Source organism: Tinamus guttatus, unplaced genomic scaffold, assembly GCF_059628265.1.
Source record: "Tinamus guttatus ecotype Peru unplaced genomic scaffold, ASM5962826v1 Tinamus_guttatus_pri_ptg000240l, whole genome shotgun sequence".
Taxonomy (NCBI): domain Eukaryota; kingdom Metazoa; phylum Chordata; class Aves; order Tinamiformes; family Tinamidae; genus Tinamus; species Tinamus guttatus.
The window spans coordinates 38,088-62,648 of NW_028288774.1; the positions used below are offsets into that span (position 1 = coordinate 38,088).

The 24,561-nt window shown below is 42.2% G+C and overlaps 1 protein-coding gene across 1 annotated transcript; it reads right to left on the reverse strand.

Annotated features, from left to right (window-relative positions):
• Nucleotides 1-821: 821 nt before the first annotated feature.
• On the reverse strand, nt 822-18,125 carry C1QTNF4 (C1q and TNF related 4). Its single transcript, XM_088525709.1, has 2 exons — nt 18,069-18,125; nt 822-2,361 (listed from the first exon to the last, which is right to left on the reverse strand). The coding sequence occupies exon 2, from the start codon at nt 2,351-2,353 to the stop codon at nt 1,253-1,255; it is 1,101 nt and encodes a 366-aa protein (XP_088381835.1). The 5' UTR covers nt 2,354-2,361; nt 18,069-18,125; the 3' UTR covers nt 822-1,252.
• Nucleotides 18,126-24,561: the final 6,436 nt, after the last annotated feature.

Here is a 24,561-nt window from a genome sequence, read left to right on the forward strand (position 1 = left end):
ATGCCATTTGAAAGACAAACCAGAGCTTAGCTGAGTGTCAAGCCCAGCTTGAACAGACCAGTGCACTGATCAATCAGCTATAAAGAAATCACCAGCCTACTCATTTCCCATTGTCCACCTCAAGCTCTGGCTGTCTCCCCATCCTGCAGGAGTATAGTACCAGACCAAACTCCAAAGGCTCCAAGGAATATGGTTTGATAGGAAAACACTGGAACCTAGGTGCTAAAAATATCACTTAATGGTGTCTTTGGTCATGTCTTGGTTAGAGTAGTCATATGGTGTGAGGTGGTCAGCCATATCCTTGTATTCAAGGAGATCACTGCGAGGGAATATACTGTTACTGCATGACACGCTACTCGCTCATACTCACGAGCCTGCACCTGACACACACACACACAAAAGATTATAAAATACATGTTGTGCTTCTCTTACTTGCTTCGGAGATTTCAGAGGCTGGTCAGTTCATAGATTTGGGCCTTCCTCCTTTACAAGGGCTAGATATGTATTTTTGTTTGTTTGTTTATTTTTGAATGTATTACTATTTTCATTAAATGGAAGCTGAGATTTTCCAACACACTTTCTTGACTTCAGCAACTTCAGATTAAGAAAAGCAAGTATTGTGAAACTCTCAATATAATCATAAGAGGTACCAGCACCTCACACACACATCTGATCTTGCACAGAACACGCAGACAGACTGGCTCAGTAACACATACCACAGCTCGTTTAGTCACCATGTTTCTTCCTCTCCTGAACTAGTATCTCAGGCATTTAAAAGCACACGGGTTTCACAGGCAATAACAAATTCAAATATCAGCAAATTTTATTTTTTTTTGTTTTGTATTTTTATTACATTCATTTGCATTACATTTGTTCCCTCCCCAGATATGCAGAAAAAGTCTTTTGCTTTCTGGATTCTAGGGTTCTTCAGACTACTGCAGACTACTGCAGTGTCTCTCTGATCCTAGGCATCTAACCATACTGCCCCACCCCACCCCAAAACTACCTCATGCTTTACACTTAAATCAAACACCAACACAGGACACACACTTACATCCTGTAAAGACCTTTCTATGGATGAATGGCAGACACAACAACGGCCCTGCAGCCATGGCACAAGTGTGTGGCGTTAGGGAAGCACTGGACACATGTTAGCATGCTCAAAGTAGAAGATGACACCTAACAGGAGTTGGTACAAGTTGGCCCAAGTACATGGCACCTTGGCTTCTCTTAATCTCCTTTTACATCACATTTAATTTTCTGACCCTTGGGGTGAGCTGGCACCCGGAAGCTGCTTTGACTGAGCATCTGAATAGATGAGGAAGCCCGTGAAGGTAATGTACTTGCCATGGTTGCTGTAGGCACCATAGCCATCGTGCTGATGGCTATAGAGCCAGACAGTGTCCCCATATTGCAGGGGCAGCATGATACTCTGGCTCTGCATCTCCCGCCTCTTGGAGTGGTTGTCATCATAGATCATGGCCTGCACTTCATTGTGGTTCTTCATAAGTTTCACTGACATGGTCTTAAAGGGCATTTTGCCAATGGTGAAGGAAAAGTAATATGCACCAGGTATACGACATGAGAAGATGCCACTAGAAGAGTTAAAATCTTTACCAATATTCACAAACTCCGTGTCAAATGTGATTGGTTCATGCTGGGTTTGCTTGTCATCTGTCCCGAGGAGACTTTGCGAGCGAGCTACAGAAAACGCAGAGCGAGGGTCTTGCTCCCTGTTTGGTTGATCAGATAACATGTGTCGCTGTGAAGCCTCATTCTGCTCTCCTGGAAGTTGCTGAATGGTGTGATGGGGTGGCCCTAGCTCCTGAGAGCTCAGAGCATTCTGGAAGAAGGCAGAAGTGTCTGGATAGATTAGGTAGCCATTGAAAGTTGTATAGGGGCCCACGTTGCTGTAAAGAGCATACTTGGGATCTCCATGTAAACGCAGCCAGACTGTGTCACCGTAGTCAAGCTGCAGCATGGCGCTCTGGCTGGCGACCTTCCGTTCTTTGCGGTGATGTTCATCGTACACAATCACTTGCACCTCATTCTTGTTTCTCATCAGCATGACAGACAAATTTTTCTTCGGGTACTTCCCGACAGTGAAGGAGAAGTAATAGGCTCCAGGGATTCGACATCGGAACAACCCCGTCTTCGGATCAAAGTCATTGCCAATGTTTACATACACTTTGTCAAATGTAATGACCATCTCAGAGCTCCCTTCCATGCTGCTGGTTCTGGCTACAGAGAAAGCAGAACGGAATTCGGTACTGGTGTCAGCTGGGAAGCCATCTGCAGGCAGAAAAAGCACACACCAGAGGAAGACAAACAGGAGCTGAACCTTCGGAGTCATCGTTGTATCTAGAAGAAAAAAGAAGCAGAGTTTACCAGGAATCCCATTAATCTCCAGCTCATATACCAGCTGAGACGCAGACCTGAATCTTGCAAAACAGACATCAAGGTTTAGGTCAAGGACTGAGAAATCTCAAAGGCATTCTCTGGTAAGTGTTTGGGACCATTTCTCAGTTCAGATTGCAACACCATTTTGAAATTTCCCCAGTGATAGCTGGACCTTTTTTTTTTTTCATCCTGTGCTTATAGAAAAAAATGAAAATCTCTTTTGACATCCTGGCTATCTTAGATTTTGTCAGCAGAGAACTGCACTGTTCACAATGCAGAGAGATCTCAGAGCACACTGGGGCTCTGCCAAAGCTGCCTGTTGTAATAGTTTTGTTCATACAACCAAGAAAGAAACAAATCCCTACACAGAACCTGCATTATGCAGCTGAGATGCAGCTGAAGGGCAGGGAAAAAAGGACATATGCTCCAGAGATTCCCATGCAGATGCTGCTGCCTGGCACTGCACTCGCTGTTTCACATGGTGTAGAAGCTGGAAGCCAACAAAGTTGGTTGACCCCATTATTCACACAGACTGATGCCTTTTAACCAGGTTCACTGTAGATCTGTGGGGGGTGTAGAGAAATCGGGGGAAGAAGGGTTGTTTAGGGAGGAAGAGTGAAAATGTAGAAAGCAAACAAAATGAAGAGAAAAAAAAAAAAGGAAAATAAAAGACAGATAAAAGGCATGATTCTATGATACTATGAAGTCTTCCAAAGTACAGTATTTCAAAAGAGGCACTGAAATACTAGAAATGGGGAAACAACTCACTATCTTCAGAGTAGACCAAAGAGAAAGAGAAAAATCTTTGACCCTTACAAAGCAAGGTCACATTACAAGCTAATGGGATTTTATGCCTCCAGTTTCTGCGATTTTCTGGAGTAAGGCCAAAATTCATCTATTAGCGCTTTCAGGGTGAAAACAAAACTGCCAGTCATTCCAGTGAGAAGCTTCTCTCTCTGTCACCTCTCTCTGCTTATTAAAATATCATTCAGGCTGGGAGGCAACTGCCTGGTTTGTGGTCTGCCCCATCTGTCACCCTAGAACTGACGCCTTGCCAGGCAGCAAACAATGAATTCACAGGCTAGCAAAACGGGAGTAAAACACGCTACGTATTGGAGGAGGAATGAAGATAAATCATGAATTACAAAGGATAAAGGGGTAAGTATTTGAAAGAACTGGGATGACCTAATAATAGAAGATGGAATCCACTAGGCCATGAAATGGCAATGGGATCCCATATTAGAAAGATGTGCTTGCTAAAATAATTCATTAGCAGGAATTCAGTTTGACCTACAGTCCTTGCTCCTTCATACTTGAGAATAAAACTGATTACATGAAAAGGACATACCATATATAAAGAAATATCCATCCATGACCTGATTTTACATTAGATCACTTCTCTCACAAACATCTCCCTGCTCCTGCAATGCTTTCCCAGCCTTAAAATATTTCTCCAGAACACATCCATTGGACCTCATGGGATGCACTGAAAGGGGCTGAGAAAGCTGGCTGATGCCATAGCAAGGCTGCTGTAACATCTTTGAAGGGCTGCTCAGGTCAAAGGAGGTGCCTGATGACTGGAGAAAGTCAAATCTTGCACCCATCTTCAGAGAGTGCAAGCAAGACATCTGAGAAACTAACACCCAGCTAGCCCCACTTCGATCCCTGGGAACATCACGAAGCAGGTCTTGGTACACCCAAGACTGGGTTCAGTGAGAGAGGTGATTAAGGGACTAGGAACAGTCAGCATGGATTGCCCAAGTGTAAATCATGCCTAACCAAACTGATTCCCTTCTGTGATAAAGTCACTATATCTGTGGATAAGAACAGTGGGTGCTATTTACCCTTTAGCAAGGCTCTTGATAAATCCTCCAACACATTCTCATATTCAAGCTGGGATGTTTCAATCTAGGTAGGCGGTCATGATGATGGACTAGATGGATGAAAAGCTGTTTGGGTGGTCAGACTCAAAAGTTCATGATTAACTACTTGTTTTAGAAAAAATATCTTATTTAATGCTTTTATCAGTGACGTGGAGGAGGAAACAGAATGCTAATTCATCTGTGTCAGATAATTCTCCAGTATGAGGATGTCACTGGCCAGACAGAGCCAGGCTCCTGAGGCTCATGGTGGGAAGACAAGGGAGGATGGTCCTAAATAAAAAAGAGAACTTTTACACTGGGTATAAGCAAAAAAATCACTGTTAGTATAATTACAATTGGAATAGTTTATTACGAAAGACTGTGGAATCTCTATCCTTGAAAGGTTTCAAGACCAGACTGGATGGAGCCCTGAATAGCCTGATCTGCGTTCAGTGTTGGCCCTGCTTCGAACAAGAGCTTGGATCAGGGACCTCCAGAGACGTAATTCCTGGTTCGATAATAGCTGATTCCCACAGCTTCTGCCTTCTCAGAACTGCAAATCCACCACATTATTAACTCCTACCCATGACAAACGCAGCTAAAGGCAGCTCGGAGACTATCTTTTTATCTAGCAAATTAATCCAAGAAAGCATTTTTAATGGACCTGTTAAGCAATGGCTAATTGACGTGCATTTACTTCTGTGGTCTTTATTTCTCTTCTCTTTGTCTTTTAGTTTGTAAGCTCCTCAGGGCAAAGATTCTCTCTTCTCCTCCATCTGTACAGTATTTGGCCACTGCTGCTGTTTAAACAACACTAATAAGCCCTAACATCCCACCAAGAACTAAATCCCAAATAGTCACATTCGGAACTCAGCCTCTGCTTCAGCAGAATTAGATTTGCAGAGCACTCTATATCCAGCACTGAAGGCTTATTTCAACTCCCAGCGTGGAAAATCAAGCCCTAAAGGCAAACTTAAAAGGACTATTAGATGTTTCTGACTCATGCTCATCCACTGTTACTGCAGTGATCACCACGGTGTGGCTGCACGGAGCACCAGGATGACTGTGACATTGCTGCATGCTCTTGAGACAAGAAATGACAGGAAAGGATTTGGCATTTGTGTTTTCAGCCACTCTAACCGGCCACTCTAAAGCACTGCCTGTGCTCCGGGGCTTGCTCAGTGTATCTGGGAGTTGGGGAATATATCAGAAGCAGAGCTCTTCTGGCCAAACAAATGCAAAAAGACAAAGCAATTTAATAAACTCTTCAGTGAATCTGACCTAATGTTCCTTCAAATGACAGCTACCCTTGTTTCAATTCCAAAGCTAATTTCTTTGCAATAAGGTCACTTTGAAAAAAAGGTTAGATCTACCAGTTACAGTTACGAAGACTCTGCTGCTGCAGAGGCCCTTATTTATCAGCTCTTCCCAATAACTCATGGGAAAGGCATTTAAATAAGGCAGTTAATTATGCTTGTTGCCATTAGCGTGTTGTTTCCTTGGCAGCTCCCCCTCACCACTCAGAACTATTTGAAGTAATGTAAAAAAGTATCTAAAGACAGGTTTCACACTAAATAAGCTTAAGAATAATTTGTCAATCATTTAGAAAACTCGGATAGCTACGATGGTGCTATAAACAGAAGCAACTCACAACAACTTTTGAGCTTGAGTATCAACGTAGTAAGATTGAAAGATACAGCCTCTAAAATGCTGTCTTGCTCCTCCAGCAGCTGCATCTGTTCCCCAAGTCTTTTACTGTGGCTACTTTCCTGCAGGGAGTGTCTAGAAACAGGTAACGTCAAGGGTGTATCTGCCTTAAATTCATACTTTGGCATTAGTCTTGAAACTGCAGAATGAAGGGAGAGACTTGGGCCAGAGGGGAAATTGGTGTTCAGCTTGGGTGGCACAGGGGTCAAGGACAGCAGCTGCGCTACTCCTTTGTCCCCGACCCTGCTGTTCCTTAATCATGGCAGCACCTGCAGTGCTGAAGTCCACAGAGCAGACCCGAGGGATAAACAAGATATGCTAGGGCCTTTACACCAGGCTCTGCCAACAGGGGCAGTGGCCTACAGGGAAGAAGAGAAGAAACTAATTTTAGATTTGGAGGCGCAAAGCAGATGAAGGAATTAAATGGTTCTCAAAGGCACTGACATTAAATTAATGACCCAAAAAGAAGGGACTAAAATGGCAGTGCCTCACACAGCAAGATCGAAGCTGCAAACCTTTTATTTGAAAAGAAAGAGAGAATTCACCACCTGGCATGACCCAGGAAACTTAATGAATAGCTTTGTGCTGGCTGGAGGTGATTTTTCTGTCCTGGAACAGAATCAATCCACCAGTGGAAAGACAATTAGCTTTATCCTGCCACTGAAATGCACAGATTTAGAAAGGTGCTTTCAATAATAGAAAGGTGACCCCATTTCTAGATTCAGAGGCCAGATCTTTTTGTAAAACTCATGATCCTCTCTGCTGACCCAGTGCTCAATATTAATGAGCTACAGTCATAATTAATAATTTCAGTGAGAGTTTTACCCATATGATCACTGAAGAATGAGATATAAAATTAAAGCGAAGTAAAGCAGTCGGATTAATTGTAAAAGTTCGTAGAATCCTGTAAGCTGCAAAAGGGATGCCCTCCTCCTAGCTCTTACTCTAATATTCAAGGACAGCTGCAAGTGCCGCAATTATTTTAATCAGTAAAAGCCTGTGTAATGAGCAGCCTTCTTGGCCTTTGGTTAGCAAGATTTTTTTCTTCCCAGACACTACACACTGTCCCACTCACTAAAGGAGCATCAGATAATGATGCAAACGCGTCACTTCTTATAACATCAAGGAGAAATTAATTCCTCGAAAGTAAAATCAGTATAAAGAGCACTGTGTGACAAACTCAGTGATTCACTTATGGCTTTCACTTTTCTTTGCTTTTGATGAATGCGGGCTTTTTTTTTCTGTTGTTTGTTTGTTTTTTGAACTCTGGAACAATCCTGAAGGATAAAAGATTGTCTGAAGCATTCGGGATGCTTTTTTTTTTTTTTTTCTTGAAATTACAAGCAACACTTTGAATTGCAGAACTGTAGGGCACTAAAATATACAGTTCATTTTAAATGTGTCCTTGAGTCAAAGGAATTTGTTAATATAATACACCAGCTTCTGTGTACTTGAAGATCTGTGGAGAGACAAAAATTCTTTGAAATGCCCCAACTCCAGGCATACTCAGGAAAAGGAAATGGAGAGACTGTATTTTGGCAGAAAATTTTAATGTTAGCCTGCACTTTAGAATATTAATGAAACCTGCTACATTTCAACCAAAGGCTTAACAAGGCTGTTTAAGCTAGAATATGATATATAAGATGATATATATGAACCATTCTGGGAAGCTTGGTATACACACTTGGAAGTGTCAGGCTGACACAGTGTGATATTTCTTTTGACTGCTTCCATATGTGTAAATGTATATTAATTTAGATGGGCAAAGTGCTGTTTTAACAAAGATGGTCAAAACATGCCCTAGATGGGAGCCAAGAATTACACTAAATGACTAAGGTTCTAAAATGTATTACCAATTTTAAAATGTTGGCTAGTTTTAAAATAAATAAATTATGCAAATCCAACCTCCACCACATAAACACTCTCAGAGCAAACAAGTTTAAATGAGAAGAAATGTACTCTGACGCTGATCAGTAAGTGAAAACGAATACATTATTAGAACATTAGACTAAATTGCCATTTGTAAAATAAGTGTTGAACACCATGAAGATGTTCCTCACTTGTAGTTAAACCAACTGTGGCTGAAATCAGGAGTAAGTAGCAAAAAAACTAGCCATTGCTTGGAATGAATTCAGTGGTAAAAGCATAGGGCAGAGAAGACTGGGAACCACAGACCCAGAAAGCCATAAATCTCTGTTATCATACAGTGTTTACTTAACACCGTTTCCTTTAGACATAAAAAAATGCTGAGACCATTTCAACAATAGGATTTTTTGCATGGATGCAATTACAGTAGTGCCAAAGCTTCTTTCCCCACCCCCAAACCTAATTTCCTTTTTTAGCGAGATTTATGTGTGCGTTTCCTTCTCCTACCATGCACAAGGCATACTAAGGCTGTGAAACTAGGCTTTGCTGAAGCTTCCATCTCTGCAAAGGAGCCTGGATTGGTGCACCAGGAGGCAGATCATGTTGGCATAAAGGATTAACGGATACGGTTTGACCTGCAATGCCAGCATTTTAGTAGATGGAAGAAAGTAACTGACACTCTGAGAGTAAATACCATAAGGACTTCTGCTAAGAGGCAGAGGGAAGCCTCAAAAGGCAAACTGGCCAGAGCAGAAGCTAGCTTTAAAGGGATTTACAGGCACACAGAGAAAAGAGCAGAGGGTCACATCATTGTTTCAAGGGGCTGAGCTGAAGTCACATACAAGGTGAATCTTTTTTTTTTTTTTTTTATAGAAGTCTTTGTTTTTTTGCTTTGCCTTGAGAGGTAAAACCATATGAGGCACATGGAGGCTGCCCAAGAAACTGCCCCTGCAACATATTGTTCAACTGAACAATTCCGAACTTATTGTTCGACTGAAAAGACAATTCAATTTCATGATCTGACTAGCTGGAATCAAAAGGTAAGATTTTGTCAGTACCACAGCAGGGTTAAAGGAGGAATGTGAAGAAGAAGGTAGTAATGGCTGCACAGAGACCATGACAGACTCGCTTAAGAGATTAAGAGTTCCCTTATAAAATGATTTTAAATGAGGAAATGTTCTTCTCAAGAACTAAAGAAGTAAGGAACTTTTACAGGGCTTGCAGAAAAAAAAAAAGGAAAAGCTATTTAGACAGCCACACTAACCAGAAGATAATTCTTAGGTTTCCTGACGTAGCACTGCAGCTCACTCATCCTCAAAGGTTTTTTCAAACAAGCCTGAGCCATGACAAAATAGAAACATTAAGTATGCAGATCAACACTACAATCTATATCCTCAAATCAGTTAATTCAGATTCTTACTCTGATATTTCTGTTTTATTGCCATTTACCATGGTTCAGTATTCCTACACCTTTAGAGCCTTTTTGGCTTAAATTGTGGTCATTGTCTCAAATAAACTCTTCACCAGTGAAAGAAAGTTTAGCTCTCAGATAATCCTTCTCTTAACAAGTGAAAGTCTAACAACATTTTGAAGACATAGTTCTTTTTGGCTATTGTTTTATTTTCTTAACCTTGCTTTTCTCTCTGTGTCTAGTTGGCGATTTCCTTCAATGCAACCGAGTAAGACATCTTTTCAGCTTCTCCACCCTCATCTTCCCACTATGCAGACCAAAAAGGGAAGTTCATATTCTGTTCTCAAAGTTGAAATCCTATCCCATCTGTCAATTTTCTTTCAATCACAAATGCCTATAAACATAAAAGTAAGCCACAATGACAGTAACTGTTCCATTTAGATGCAGGCTCTATTAGTTTACTTTATGTTCCTTATTGCCATTTTCATTCATATTCTCAGTCAGCCAACAACAGATATGCCAAGTACAGCAGCAGCAACTAGGGGAAATGAGTTCACAGTAAACCTTACATCCCTTCAGAAAGAACGAAACAACTGTAATAGGAGATTTATTTGTCCTGGAACTTGTGGGAATCTGTGAAATTCTGCCACCCACTAAGGTGTCCTAAAAATTTACAGGAAAACTATTTGTTAGCTGCCTCTAGATTTCAGGAATCACTTTCCTCTTGAAGGCTGTGGTGATATCATTACGAGATGTTGGAACTTGTGGCATAAGGTTTGTTCTTCATCCTCTGGAGTGGTTATACTCAATTTCTTTTCCATTAACTGTGTTCATCTACTTGGTATCAGCCAAGACAATATTTTAGCTTAACTGCTATGTAAGTTGCAAAGTAAATCCTATGCGAAAATAGAAGTTTTAGATTTTTTCTTGTCTGCTTTCTTCTCTCTCGTCTCTCTCTCTTGTCTCTCTCTCACATTCGGATGAGCACATAATGCTCATTCCTCCTGGATCTTTGTGTCTGTTGCAGTTGCTTCCAGCTCATCTGTTCCGCACCTTCCTGGAAGGCTGCCCTCTGGTCTCTGCTTTAGGACCTGCCACATCGCTCACCGGGATAAAAGCAGAGGGTGTGTTGGTTCCTGATGGCTGAATATCAGATCACAAGGTAGGATAAGCTTGTGGAGTACAATAACCATCCCCTAAGGAAACTAACGTATAGCTGGGATTACATACAAAGATGATAAAACTACTTTTGTATCCTAGTAATGTCTGAGCTTACTGACTGCTAAGAGTTTCTTTAGCACTGCAACCAAAGATGTCGCTCAAAGACTGGGTATCTACGGTCCTTTCCTTGATTATCTGCGGTTAACAGAAAACTTTCAGAATGCGATCAGATTCAGTTCCCCTTTAACGGCAGCAAGAGCAGCTTGACAGACCAATTTGTAACGCTATGGTTCATCAATGAAAATATAATTGCTTTGGTCTCTTGATCCACCAAATGCTGCACTTAACGTACTTTAAGAAAACGTCACATATCATTGACTGCTGTTCTGACATGAGGCTTCACAAATGCATTTGGACAAACCTTATCCTATACTGAGGCATTCGCCTACAGGATTTTTGCTTTTCTGGGATATTTTTTCCCTTGTCTTGACAGGTTAGGCAAGAAGGCATGCTGTCTCTTAACATCTGCCATCGCGCTCGGCCAAAAAAAAAATCACCTTCACTCCTTTTCATAGCCTACTGTTTCATTACTGTGAAGATACTCAGAGAACACCGTGAATTGCACTGCAGTGCTGCTCTTTACTGCCAACATGCTGCAACATCTCAATTTGGAAATTCACTGAGCTCTGGTTTAGTGAAGGTGATCAGAAGTACTAAAGGTCTGTACATTTCCATGAACTCTACTTCTATCTCTGCTCTAACATCTTCCTTTCTGCTCCTGCTGCTGGGGCAGGACACAGACCTGAAGCTGGAAAATTAAGAAACAACCATCCTGGACTCAGCACAAAGCAGAGACCAATATTATTCCAGAATGAAAACTCTGCCAAACGAAGCTGTTTTTAAGAGAGGTGTCAATGAAAGTTCACATACACTAATGATTTGTTTTTAATTCAAACCCAGCAAATTGGTATATCGATCAATAAATAACCATTTAAGGAATAGACATTGCATGTGACTTCTCCCATTTTTGCCACTAGCTGATCTGTTGAGGCTCGAATTGCCCCTGCGATGGTGCAGCAGTTCTTGGTTAGCAACTCTTCAGCATTAGGTGTTTTCCACAAACCAGGCTTACCAAACTCTAAGGTGGCAGCCTGGACCTAGTAGGTCCTCTTTCTTTTATGTTCACATACACAGACTCATAAGCAGGAAAGCAGTACTTCATGATAGTTGTTGTAGTGTTTGTTTACAATGATCAGCAATGTCTAGTTCCCCATTTCCCATGGTCTTTCCTGCCAAATCACCTCTAAGGAGACCTCTCTGGGGAATGAAAACTTTCATGAGACCCAAGGGATATCTACAGAAAGCTGGAACCCAGGTCCTTCAAATTTTTGGACATATAAATAAGACACTCTGGGGCTGTGAATCAGGAGCTGATATCTTCAGGAAAATGCCAGTTTCTGCTTCCAGTTCCTGGAAGAAGAAGAGTTTTGAAACTCTTGAGTATATTTTTCTCCACAGGTTTAACTAGTTTGTCATCTTTTTGAACAGGAAGCGATGAAGTTCCACTCTCTGAGCTTGCCCACAGCCACAGCGCAGTCTACTGCCCTGGCTGGAGGATCAGGGAAAAGCATTTGCTGAACATCTCCTCAAAGCATACATATAATTTTACAAAGCTTTCCAATATATGCTTTCTGGATTTACTTATTGCCAGTGCTTCAAAAAGGCCTGTCTTCTCTTAATGGTGATAGAAATGTTTGTGAGACTATTTATGTAAAACCTGCATGGGGTTACTGCTGGCTTTGGCACCGCAATCAGAAAGCATGGCTGGACCCTGCTGTTCACTCATCAGTTCCTCATTCAGGGGCAGCAAGAGCTTACAGCCTGTCAAGTGTTCACAGACTCCGGCCTCGTATGTGAGACCAGCCAGTTTCTTCCTAGAAAAAAATGACATTGCCTGCTTGAAGCTAATGCCTCTATTCTTCTCTCACAGAAATAATTTTGCTAGAAAACTGAAAGTAAGGATGGCAGCAACACAGTAGCATGATTTACCTTATTTTACACTCTAGCTGGTCATACCATAAAAGAAACAAAAAAGAAGAATTAACATGAAGACTATGCCTGCTCTAAACTGCTGTATAGATGTCTTGTTTAAAGCTGGCTTGGATATGTGCTGTATACTGCCAGAAGTGCCATTTGCCATAGCCTACACATTTTCCTCTCAAACATGAGGAGATTTCAGCCATGCACCTTGAATCAAATGTTGATATTCAGTTCACATTCCAAGCCAGTACTCTCTCTACTCAAATTCTTCCAGTCTTGCATCTTCCTTCTAGCTATGTCTGCCTAATAAGAAAATTAACACTTTTTCAAGACTTTCCAACAGCATATTACCATCTGCAGAACCCCTTCTAACTTGCTCAGTAGTTTTCTGCCCAGCCTGTCTCACAGATTTTCTCACAGGCTCCACAGGGAACAAACATTCCAAGCTGTTCCCTCTTCCTATTAGTAAAAAATGCCTTATTTTACATTATTATTTTCATGTCTCTACTTCCAGAACCACCTTGTTCCAAAGCTCAATGTAGTCAGGCTTCAGCTGGCTTTCTTTTGGATACATCTTCCCTCTCTCAGATAAAGATTGTCAATCATAAAAAAAGAAAGCAAAGTGAAGAAAGCAAAGCAAAGAATGGGAGAGGGAGAGCTAAAATAAACTTACACAAAACAGTAAGAGCTAATGCAAATCACCAGTGAGTCCTTGGGTGGAGGGCATGTGAATTTAATCCAAAATATCTGAGACACCAAGTGACCAGCTTTCTAAATAAATTATTTTTTCACTAAGTTTTCAAGTACCAATGAAAGATGAGGGTGGAAAAAAGAGCCATCAGAGCTTACAGAGTGTTACACTTTGTGCTCACATATCCCAAAGTAAATCAAAATATGAGGATTTTGAACAATTTATGTATGTAATTCCAGTGTAAGTGTACTTAAACTACGCCAGATTCCAATGCTAATACGCTACAGTTCATTGAGCAGCAGCTCGCTGGAAACAGCCTTCTAAACAGCAGGGCCTAATTCTTCATTTTTTCCTGTCTTGTTCATTAAACACAGATTCTTTCTAGCAGTCACTTTGCAGCCTTTTGGTCCCAGAGAGGATCTGTTTTTATATAAAAGATTTTCAATTGCCTGGATGGTGTAAAACCACTTTGGCTCCTCCCCATACATCCGCAGCTTCTCTCAGGCCTTTTCTTTTGTCTGAGTAGAAAAGTGTAAGGACTGGGCAGAAAGAGAAATCTTGCTCCCCTCAGAGGATTAAAAAAACCTCTGGTTGAACTCAAAGTGTGTTCTGTTCAGGATCTTATGGGCAGCACATCACTACCTCATCCGAAAGAGATGATTATTGCTCCCTTTATTCTTTCTACCTGTCTCCTCAAAGGGATTTGTTTTTTTTCACTGTGCACAGGGGACCAGCTGTTCCATTTATATTAAACAATATATGATAAACCACAACTGCTAGAAGACCTAGATTTTCCTTCCCTGAAGAGATGTCTAAAAACATCAATTGTAGAACCATGCTTCATTTTATTCTAGTTCTGAATGGTGTTATTTTATTTCAGCTCTATTTTCTTTGGGTGGGAGGGGATTACAATCTTTCAGTCAGAAAGTAAAATATTAGAATTAAGGTAAGAGTTTGTATTTTCAGTTCACATCATTTTGCTAACAGCTAAGCCTCATTTGTTGTTCTTTTTCCGTATCGTCCTTTTCAGCATTCATAAGAGTCAGTCAAGCATCTGCTCCAGGGAAATCAGAATGCCTTATTATCTGTGTCTTCTTCAAAAAGTTATTTTAACTGTATTCCAATAAGCTGTTCCTTTTCTTTCAGGCTCTTTTCACAAAGTGCCGCACTGTTGCATAGGGGCTGTGTTACCCTTGACTTATTAGGCAGACATTAAAAAGGGGCTAGCGGGTAGCTTTTATTTCATTTACATCAAATGAGCATGTTGCCTTTGCAAAATGATAAAAGAATACATCTGGAAAGCAACTGAGTAAGTCAAATAGTCCAATGTATCTTGCCATGATCACTACCCTGATTTCATTCTTCACAGATAATTGTCTAACTTGTTCTTAAAATAACGGAGTTTTCACCTTGTCCCTGGAAAATATTCCACAGCTTTATTATCCTAGCTCCTAGAAGGTTATCCCTAAAGCCTAAAATAATCTTTCTTTCTGCTATTTCTTACCTCCTGCTATATTCTCCTGCCAGCTTTCTTGTCTAAACAACTCAGTTCTTTCAAACCTTTTTTGCAGGTCATGTTTTCCAGACCTTCGATCAGTCCTGCTGCCCTTCTTCAGACTCTCTCCAATTCTTCCATACCTGTCTCAAAATGTAATAACCAAAACATAACATAGCTCCAGCAGAGGCTTTGGCAGTGCTGAATAGAACAGGAGGTTGCTTCACGTGTCTTCCAGGCTATATTTCTTTTACATATCCTAGCAAGATGCTTGCCTTCCTTTGCAGCAGCATGACATTGACTCATGTTCAGCTTGTGATCTATTATAACCTCAGATTCTTCTCTGCAGACTTGCCACTTAGTCATTTGCTTCTCTCTTCTGCTTATGCAGTTGATTATTCCTACCTTGCTGTTTTGGGTTTTTTTTTTTGTTTGTTTTGTTTGTTTGTTTGTTTGTTTCTTTTTCCTGCTAATTTTCCTAGAAGTTCTTCCAATTTGTGGGAATAATTCTGAATTCTGATTTCTTCCTCTGCTGTACTCCAAGTTTCACTATTGCGTATCACAGCAAATCTGATACACCCACTCTTTATACTGCCATCCGGGTCATCCAAGAAAACACTGAGCAAATCCAGGACACACTGATATAGCTTTCAAAACAGTTTAAAGTAGCTTGTGGCCTATCTGACGGAACTGAATAACCTAAAAATACACAGATAAGAAGCTGTGACTCTTCCAATATTTATTTAAGGAAGATTTTCTTTTTCAGAAAATCATGTTTATCCAGACCATAGCCTCTTCCACCTGTTATGACCTGCACCTCACCATGGCAAATATTGAAATTATAACCACAATGGAGAATCTCAAATTTTACTTAAAAACAAATTAAATCTCTCACTTTTATTTCACAAGAAACCTTTTAATAGATAAAATGAACATAAGCCAATTCAGTGAGTTCTGCCAGAATCTGTTGGAATCCTGAAACAATGAATGGGAAAGCTGTTACCAGGTCTCTTCAAAGACTTAGGTATATATTAAAAATGTCATACTTTATTAAACTCCCCGTGGATTATACCAGCAGCACATACTGGAAGGAATGCACTGAAGCACCTGGTTGATTTCAGAGGGCTTCAAATATTTCCTTTGCATCTGTCCTTGAGCAAAGGACTGCAGGTCCTGTCCCCAGAGCTCAAGACATCAATCAGGGTGATCACAAGCAGGCACATAATAGATAGGGAACCCTTTGTATACAATAAAGGAATAAAGATGACCTGGAATGGCTTTTAATAACTGTGGCTTGAATCTCTCATCTGTCTCTGGCTCTCATTTCAGTAACTGCTTGTGTAGCCATCCCAGGTGCCTTACCCCAGACAGAGAAGGTTTTCCTGGCATGGTGGCTGATATCCAGACACATCAGAAAATACTCATGGAATGGTTGAATCAGATGGATGGGGAAAGGGGAGAAACAGGACTTTATCAACTTGTACTGTTTCCCAATGGGGTGATAGCGATTGATTACCAACTTCTAGAGTAGCAACTTACTGCTTTGCGCTGTGATCAGATCCTGACCCTGGCTGGGTTACATCTGCTGGAGACCTCAGACCTTTGATTGCATGCAGCAGGAATTCCTCCTTTGTTCTCTAACCTGTCTGGAGGAAGACAGCACTCTGGGGAAGGCGAGTGATTGGCAAGAGAGGCAGCAGCACAGCAGCTGCAGATCTCATCTGGGCATTGGGCAAATTTCCTTTCACAGGAGGGCAAAGAAAAACAGAAAAGAAAGTTGAAAGGAATAATGAAATCCTGACCTGAAATCTCCTGGTGGGAGATATTTTTTCCAGCTGAGAATATTAACTTCTCAAAGATACTCTCCGTCTTGGAAATGCACTAGCTGCCACTATCAGATTACTTTATTTCAATACACTCTGCCTCTAACAGTAGGAGCACGGAAATTTTGGTACAATGACAGTGAACACCTGGAGGCTCAGTGCACGTTGACTTTACACCAGTACTAGCATCTTTTTCTTCTGATCTTCATGAAGATTAGAAATGTGAATGGTTCTCAGTTTATCAATGGGGGGTCTCTGGAGCCACTGGAGTACACAGTACAACCGACAGACGATCACACTAACAAAACATAAATAACGACAAATGTGATGCCAAGTTTTGCCACCAACTCTGTCTCCAGTGTATTCCATTTCTGCCCCTGTCACCTCATCTGTAAAACAGAAAATGTTCTCCATACTGACAAATTATCAGATTTAAAACAACCCCATGTTGAAGGGATAGGTTCTCCACTATGGAGACCACATGTACTTAGAGGGCATCAATTCCTCCGAACAGAAGGTATGAATCTCATTTCTGAAACTGAGTATAATAATTACTCAAGGTTCTGGCTTTAGCTGCATTATGGCTTTGTAGAAGGGAACACAGAGAATGTAAAGGGTAATGCTGCCCTATGGGGAATCCTCTTTCTTCCTTGGCATACCTTTTACTGTTATGAATTAACCCTTGAGGATGGCTATTTGAGCAAACAGCTGCCATGTGCCTAGATAGCATCATAGCCTCGATGGCAAAGTACTTTGAAGCCGTGTTACACATCATCTCCTTGGAGGAGAGGAGCCGCGGAAGACCGCGAGGGCGCCCGGATGAGTAGCTGAAGCAAGGCAGTAACTGAAGCAAGGCAGTAGCTGAAGCAAGGCAGTAACTGAAGCAAGGCAGTAACTGAAGCAAGGCAGTAACTGAAGCAAGGCGCGTTCAGTACGTGCCCCAGCTGGGGGCCCGGTGCTGCCTGCGAGCCAAGCCGGCCGGGCAGACGCTCCCCAAGGTCTGGCCCCAGAGCTCTTAGAAGGGGGCTAAGGAGATGACAGGGCCACTGGGAAGCAGTCAGCGGAGCCTGGATTACCTGTACTCGGCAGAACCGGCTGTGTTCACCAGTCTCCGGATAACCCGAGGGACTGCCTTCCCTCGGGAATGCGAGGCAGGCATCCATGCAATCTTAATGCCGGCTCCCACCTGAGAAACTGCACCTCAGGAAATGTTCCAGGCTGGCCTCTCCCATGGCAGCCCCAGCAAAGTACTCTCGGTCCAGACTGGGACCACAATTTCTTATCCTCTCCACATGAGCGCTGACCGCTTCATATGGAGATGAAGAGGGAAAAGGCCGGGGGTTGGGGAGCGCAGGAGTCTCCTGCTAACCTGTTGGCCTGCGGCTCGGACAACAAAGCGCCGGGCGCCTCCGCCGCTGCGGGGCCGATATCGGTGCCGGAGCCGCTCGGTGCCGGCCGCCTCCCCCCGCACCGGCGCCGCCGCGGGGGAGGCCGCCCGCCCGCCCGCCGTCCCCCGGCCCCATGGGCGCCCCCTCCACCCGCGTGGCGGAGCCCCCAGCCCCGTGGCTTCCCTTGCCGGTGCCGCCCGGCCGCGGCTCTCCCGGGACGGTACCTGGCGGCTCCGCGGCGGCCGTTGACGGCGGTTGGCGGCCGTTGCTCGGCGGCCGTTGGTGGCGCGGGGCTCTGCGCGGAGCCGCGGCGCTGTCTGCGCACTGACAGCTCGGCCCGGGGCCGGGGCGGCCAAGGGGGGAGCTCAGACACCCGGGGCTCCGGCGCCGAATCAGTGACAGGAGGAGGGCCCGGGGGGCGGGCGGCGGGCTCGGTTCCCCGTCCTCAGGCGGCAGCAAATGGGCGCTCCGGAGGCGCCGGCTCCCGGGGGCGCTGCGGGAGGGAGGCGGGGCGAGGGGCGCTGCGGGGAGGCCGCTCCGGGCAGGGGCAGCTCCGCGCCCTCCTAGCCCGGACGAAGCGCCGCGCCGAGGCACCCGCACGCCGGGATTCCTCGAGCGAGTTTATGGAGGAGAGAAAACTGCCTTGCTTGCTCTGAACGGTGCGGCCGGGGGAAAAGACTGGCTCGTGAGCACTGGGGAGCTTGTGCAGGTCTGAGCTGCTCCTGCTCGGAAGATCCGTGAGTGCAAAAGCTTGTCACCAGACTGGCTGAATTGCTTGGTCTAACAAAAGCTCTGCTCGCTCTAGACAGCTTGCCTTGCCTGAGATCACCAGCTGGGAGCAAGGAGGTTAATACTGGTTCCCAGGAAGGTCTGCATTGATTTTTGCTGGCGGCAAAAAGCAGGCTTTTCACATTACTGTTCTGTCCTGAACAACAACTCGTGGTATTTGAAAGCAGGTTTATTGTTATTAATCCAGTAAAATCTCCTGAGGTCAACTTCCAGAAAGAAAAGGTAAAGATTTGAATGACTAAAGTCCTAGCTCTCCAACACTAGATTTCTTTCCCTCTCCTATGCGCACCCATTTGGCAGATGCAAATGCCAGTTCATCCATCTCAGCATGTACCCAGGGTCCCTGGCAAGGATGCTGGGGCCTTTGCTGCCCTCCCTTTAGCCCATGCTTCTTTCCAATCTCCATTCCCGCTTACCTGCTCTAACAGGCACCAGAATCTCCCCCTGTGCTAGCTGAGGCTGAGGCATGGTACCGACATGTTTGAAACAGTTCTTCACCTTTCTGTTCCCCTCTTTGCTAGGTGCCAGAGCTCACAGGGATAAGGCTGACCCCTACCCCTAGACAGTGAGGCCAAGAACAGAAAAAGCCACAGTTTTCCTCAAAGACAAGAAGAGGGCTGGAATGGCCGGAAATTAACTTTTTTTTTTTTTTTTTCTCACTACAAGCATGTGATTTATAGCATAACAAAATCTGACTCTATCTTTCCCCCCAGTGTGTCTCGCATGGTACACACACCATATTAAATATATGCTACTGTGCAAATCCACCCTAACCCTTTCCCTACCAGTGATTGCATCTACCTGTGTGCTATATCCTCCTCCTTCTGCCCTCCTACAGAGCAAAACCAAGGGGAAAGGTGACAAGCAGAATGAGACACAAGTGAGTTAGAGGCTAACCTTCATGTGGCTTTGGTAACAAATGCCACTTGAACCTGGCTTGCATCCAACTGATGCTGCTGGGTAAACATATTTTGTACTGTCTGAACAGCTTCTTTACACATTTCAAAGGATAGATTACTCACCACCCAATTTATTGTTCCTAGAAGAATGAATGGATAACTGCCTCCCAGGAGATGAGAATGCTCATCTTGAACATAGTCCAGACAAATGTGTTCCTTTAATCATCTAGCAATGAGAGCAGTGAAGAGTAATTTATTAGCAGCATTATATGCTGCAATTCTAGAGATGTTGCTGCTGAGGCCAAGATGATTGAGTACAAAGATCCTCCAGTATTATAAAAGTATCCGTAAACTAGGCAAATGCTCTGCATTGTCCTCTGTAATCCAGATGAGCTCTGCTCTGCCTAGACCACCTGTGCCTCTTCCCCACCAGTTCCCACTGAGACAATTTGCAATTTCCCCCTGTCTTCAAGGAAGCAGAGAGGTGAGAAGCAGACTCCACTGCTTGTGTAATGGTTATGTGCCTCAATATTCTGTATTAGGTTGCTGCTCGTGTGTATATTTATTACTAATCTGGAAACAAAATGATCAGCTGCTAGCAGATGGTATCACCTGACTTACAATGAAGCCTGTCAACAGCAAAGGAAAGATATCATCAGCGACCATCATGGGTCATTGCCCAGCTAACAGGATTTTCTGAGAGCCCAGCTGCAGATCCTCTACTTGGAAATGAAGAGATATGGTGAGTTTTTATTTGATTTGTTTCATTTCATGGGCTGAGGTTCCATGATTCTGAATAGTCCATGTAAAAGCAACCTGTATGTCATAGACTTTGGAGGAAAAGATTGTTACAGAGCTTGATCCTTGGAGTCATTGACAGATCTGGTGCTTGGTGTGTGTGGTAATGGCAGAAAAGCAGATATTCTGCATAAGTTGGTGTGTCAAAATCTGGAGTAAAAGCATCTAGCATTGTATGTTGGAGGGGAACTGTGATGCCTTCCACTTAAGATCAGCTCTCTGCCATGTGCATGAACAAGGAGGGAACAACTGTTGTGACCAGCATTGGATGAGCTGTTTTCGTCTTTGCTAATTGAAAGAGATTTTGTGTGCATAGGGCACAAGGCAATGGAAGTACTGGCTAAGATACGTTCTTGGAATTGAAGTGTAGGCCTAGGTATAATAGGAGCAAATTAATATTCCTTGGATGGCTAGATTCAGGCATCATTGGTAGGGGTTAAGGGAGAAGGACTAGCAATCTATATAGCAGACTGGCAGTTTAAGACATGAGGTGAAAAGACACCTGGAAAACACTTGACTTATCAAACAGGTGTTAGACTCTCAGCAACCCACCTACTGAAGAACATCTGGCAAAATGGAACAGAAAATTGCAGGAAATTCCTGATAGGAGCTCTTGCAAGAAGGTGAGCTGCTGGTGACTCCATGAGAAAAAGCAGAGATTAAGTCAATCACATAGTGATAACAGGGCAGCTTGCTGCATTTTTGCTGTACTTGATAGATGAGTGCTAATCTTTCACTGGAGAAGCAGCCACGAGGACACAAAATTGGCAACAGCAGTAGGTAGAAAAAATGTGTTTGAACGCAGTGTATGACACACATGATGTGTCAATGAATTTTAAAAGAAAAACAATTTCATTTGTTAATCTCCTAATCCTAAAACCTAGGAAACAAGTACAAAAATGTCAGTACTGCATGATAAAGAGAATTTAATATAACTGGGAGCTCTGCAATGTCAGGTTGATTTTCATGATTGGAATACTGAAGGGCCACATAGGCAGGGAAGGAAGGAAGGTGTGATTATAATCTCACACAAAATTTAAAGTTCTATCAAACATTCCACTATGACTAAAGTGGAGTGGGAAGTCAAAAATCCTACTGAGAGGAACTAAGTATTCTCCCTTATACTGGATGCAGTTAACTAAATCATAAAGCTCTGAATTCCACTGGGACACCTACAGACACATATACAGGCCTTGTACCTACCCATCAATGAATAAATTGTCATCACAATCACATATGCTTGGGTCATCTGTAAACCCACAAACAATCAACAATTGCTTTAAAAGAGTTTTCCTAACAATTGATTCCTGTCCAGTTAGGAAAGAAGGAAACAGCACCTTTCCAGGTATTCTCTTACCCTTTCTCCTTCACACCAGGGAGGGAGCAACATCTGTCAGAAATCAGGCACGTGCAAGGCATCATTATCATTAGAAGAAATGCTTGTCAACTAACACACACACAACCTCCTGCAAATGTAATTTTAGGTCTCCTTACAAGTCTTATATAATTCTTCTGGATGTGCTTAAGTAGTTCTTTAAAACATCTTACATGTTTGCATATCTCCTCTGTCTCTAAATCTGATCCCAGACCAATGATCAGCTTGCATACACACTTCAACTCTTCAAGACAGCATCTTTTGCTTGCACAATTCTAAGTTTAATGCTTAACTATACCTGCTGAAATAAGCTACCAGTCAGTAAGTCACACACTTCTGAGTGAATGACATAGCAGAAGTGTCTGCAATAAGGCACCCATATTACTGCTCCATACTACTTTGCCCACTCATCAAAACAATCATAAATGCTCATTTCTTGAGAGATGCTTTCTTCACTATTTTTAATTTCAAACAGTGCTGTAAAATACCAGATTCATTCACTTGCTGACTGCAAACCCCAAATCTCCATAACAAGTCATAATCCTTCATTACATATGTGTTCCTGAATAGAATCAGTTATCATAGGGCAGCATCATACTTGACTGCCTCATTTTGCACAGGTTAGAGCCAGAAATAAAAGCTGTATACAGTCATCACCAGTGACCAGCTATAGACAAATACATAATCATATGACTGCAACACTTTGTAGACTGTTTTCCACTGTACTTAGAGGAGATCTTAAAAAACAAAAGCCATATTCACTGAAATTCTCCGTGAAAATCCAGAAATTTTCATGTAAATAAACTGAAGACAATTCTTCTCTGATCCTGTTTCTGTATTTTCTGATTAGCTCTTTATTCGCAGTAGTCGTTTCAACAGAACTTCACAAATATCAGGAAAATTTAAGTGGAAGACGACAGCTCATAAAAGATTGTCTGTTATATAGTGTATACAAACTTCCTTGGTGCCATGCAAATTACTTAAAATTAGGCCTGGTAGAAAAACATTGACCTGTCAAATCAAAGTGCAATAGGAATTTCAGTTCAGCTCCCTTTGGGCCCTATCCCTTTGCTTTAAACTGTTTCTCTATCTGGACTTTATTTTCTGTGTCCTCTGTGATACTTTATGATACACAGAGCAAACACAGGAGCACATGCCATTCCAGTAATAACCCCTGGAGTTACTGTGGTGCTAACATTTTTCTGTTTATTTTTATTTGAAAGTAAAAATATACTAGGTACTCCTTTAAAAATACAAAAAAATGTCAGTAGCAAGCAGACAAATTTCATGGTACACTGGTTCACTAAAACTGCAGAAAATAACTTCAGTAGGAAATTTTTGTGCAGCTTGGCAAAATATTTTGAAGAAAAGCTGTCCATGCATTATCTTTCTCCAAAATCTTCTTCATTAAGGAAGGCTATGTTGAATTTGCTACAACTATATTAGGCTAACAGGCACATGCTGAGCTAAATTATATTAGGCTAGCAGGCATGAGCTAAAAGCTCATCATCAACTGAAAACTGAATAGGTGCTGTAAAATTGTATTGCATTCCTTTTTCTAATAGTTATCCCATGAAGTTGCATACCGTATGGCAATATTCAAAGATCAAAAAAGCTTCATGTTGCCAGTGTCATCTTACATACTGTGGGAAAGCTGTCACTTATTGCATCTGCTATAACTCTGTGTTCTCCTCAACTGCATATTTGCTATGAACAGAAGAATAGCATATTGCTCAAAGACATCTGCTACGTTTGGGAACTCTCATTCTTGAAACTTGGGTGCTGTGGGAGCTGGTTCCAAGTCTGTTTTGTTACTCAAACTATTTTGCCTTCAAAAATCTCCTAAGCCTTCCTTAATTTTTCATTAACTATTTTTCTCTTCAATATTTTTCTTTGTTCTTGTTCCATTATCTAACCCTGTCAACTTTCCTACACAACTGCTCTCTGTTGTAAGTTGTATGTCTTTACCTCAAGAGGGTAAAGAAAGCACCTTTGTTTTTCCATCTATGCCAGCTCCTTTGTCTGGAAACAAAGGGCTTCACTATTGAAATCAAAATATTTCCATGACGGTCAGATCAGCTATAGCTGAAATCATAGGATGAACTTTACTTTGCCTATTAGTCACTGAAGCAAAAATAACACAGTGTGAAATGTGTATGCCATTCATTTCCAAATATTCCACATAACTGGACAGAAACTGTCATCATGCCCTACTTTCGCTATACTGTCCCTTTCCATTCCCCAAAAGAGTATTATGTTTTTAATTTGTTTATCCATAAGAAAATGGCACTTGATCAGATTTTTCTATTTGGCAGTTTGTAGGTCTGTGCATAATATTTCCTGTGCACTAAACTGTTTAGAATACTTATAATCCTTCCCAGTATTCCCAGCCATCATATTCAAATATTTAATTCCTATCTGAATTGCTGCAAACTCCCTAAAGTCTCAACTTTTCCCAACCCCAGATATGTATCATGCAGTCCCAAATCATTAGTCAAACAAATTTCTAAGCTATTTACAGAAGCAGAGATTGCATACTAATAAGTCGTAGGTGTGTGTGCTTTCAATGTGCACTGCTTAAAATGACAGTGATATGAACTGGATGTTTTCATAAAACATTTTCTCTGTAAAAATTCTTTTTTTTTCTTTTTTAAATAACACCTTGAGAGAAACTGATTTCTCATTATGGAGTTCTTAACCGTTCTTGGTGACATCTCTTGGACGTTTGCCTTCCCATTTATCTTTTGGAAATATACGTTTCATTTCTCACCATCTATCACCTTTGGCTAGATCTTTATTAAAAAGGAAGGTCTCCCACATTCAAGCATACAGCCCAGGAACCTGTGACTGTATGCA

Excerpts from the sequence above, each read along its gene's own strand:
- C1QTNF4 (XM_088525709.1), bottom strand. The coding sequence starts at position 2,353 with ATGACTCCGAAGGTTCAGCTCCTGTTTGTCTTCCTCTGGTGTGTGCTT.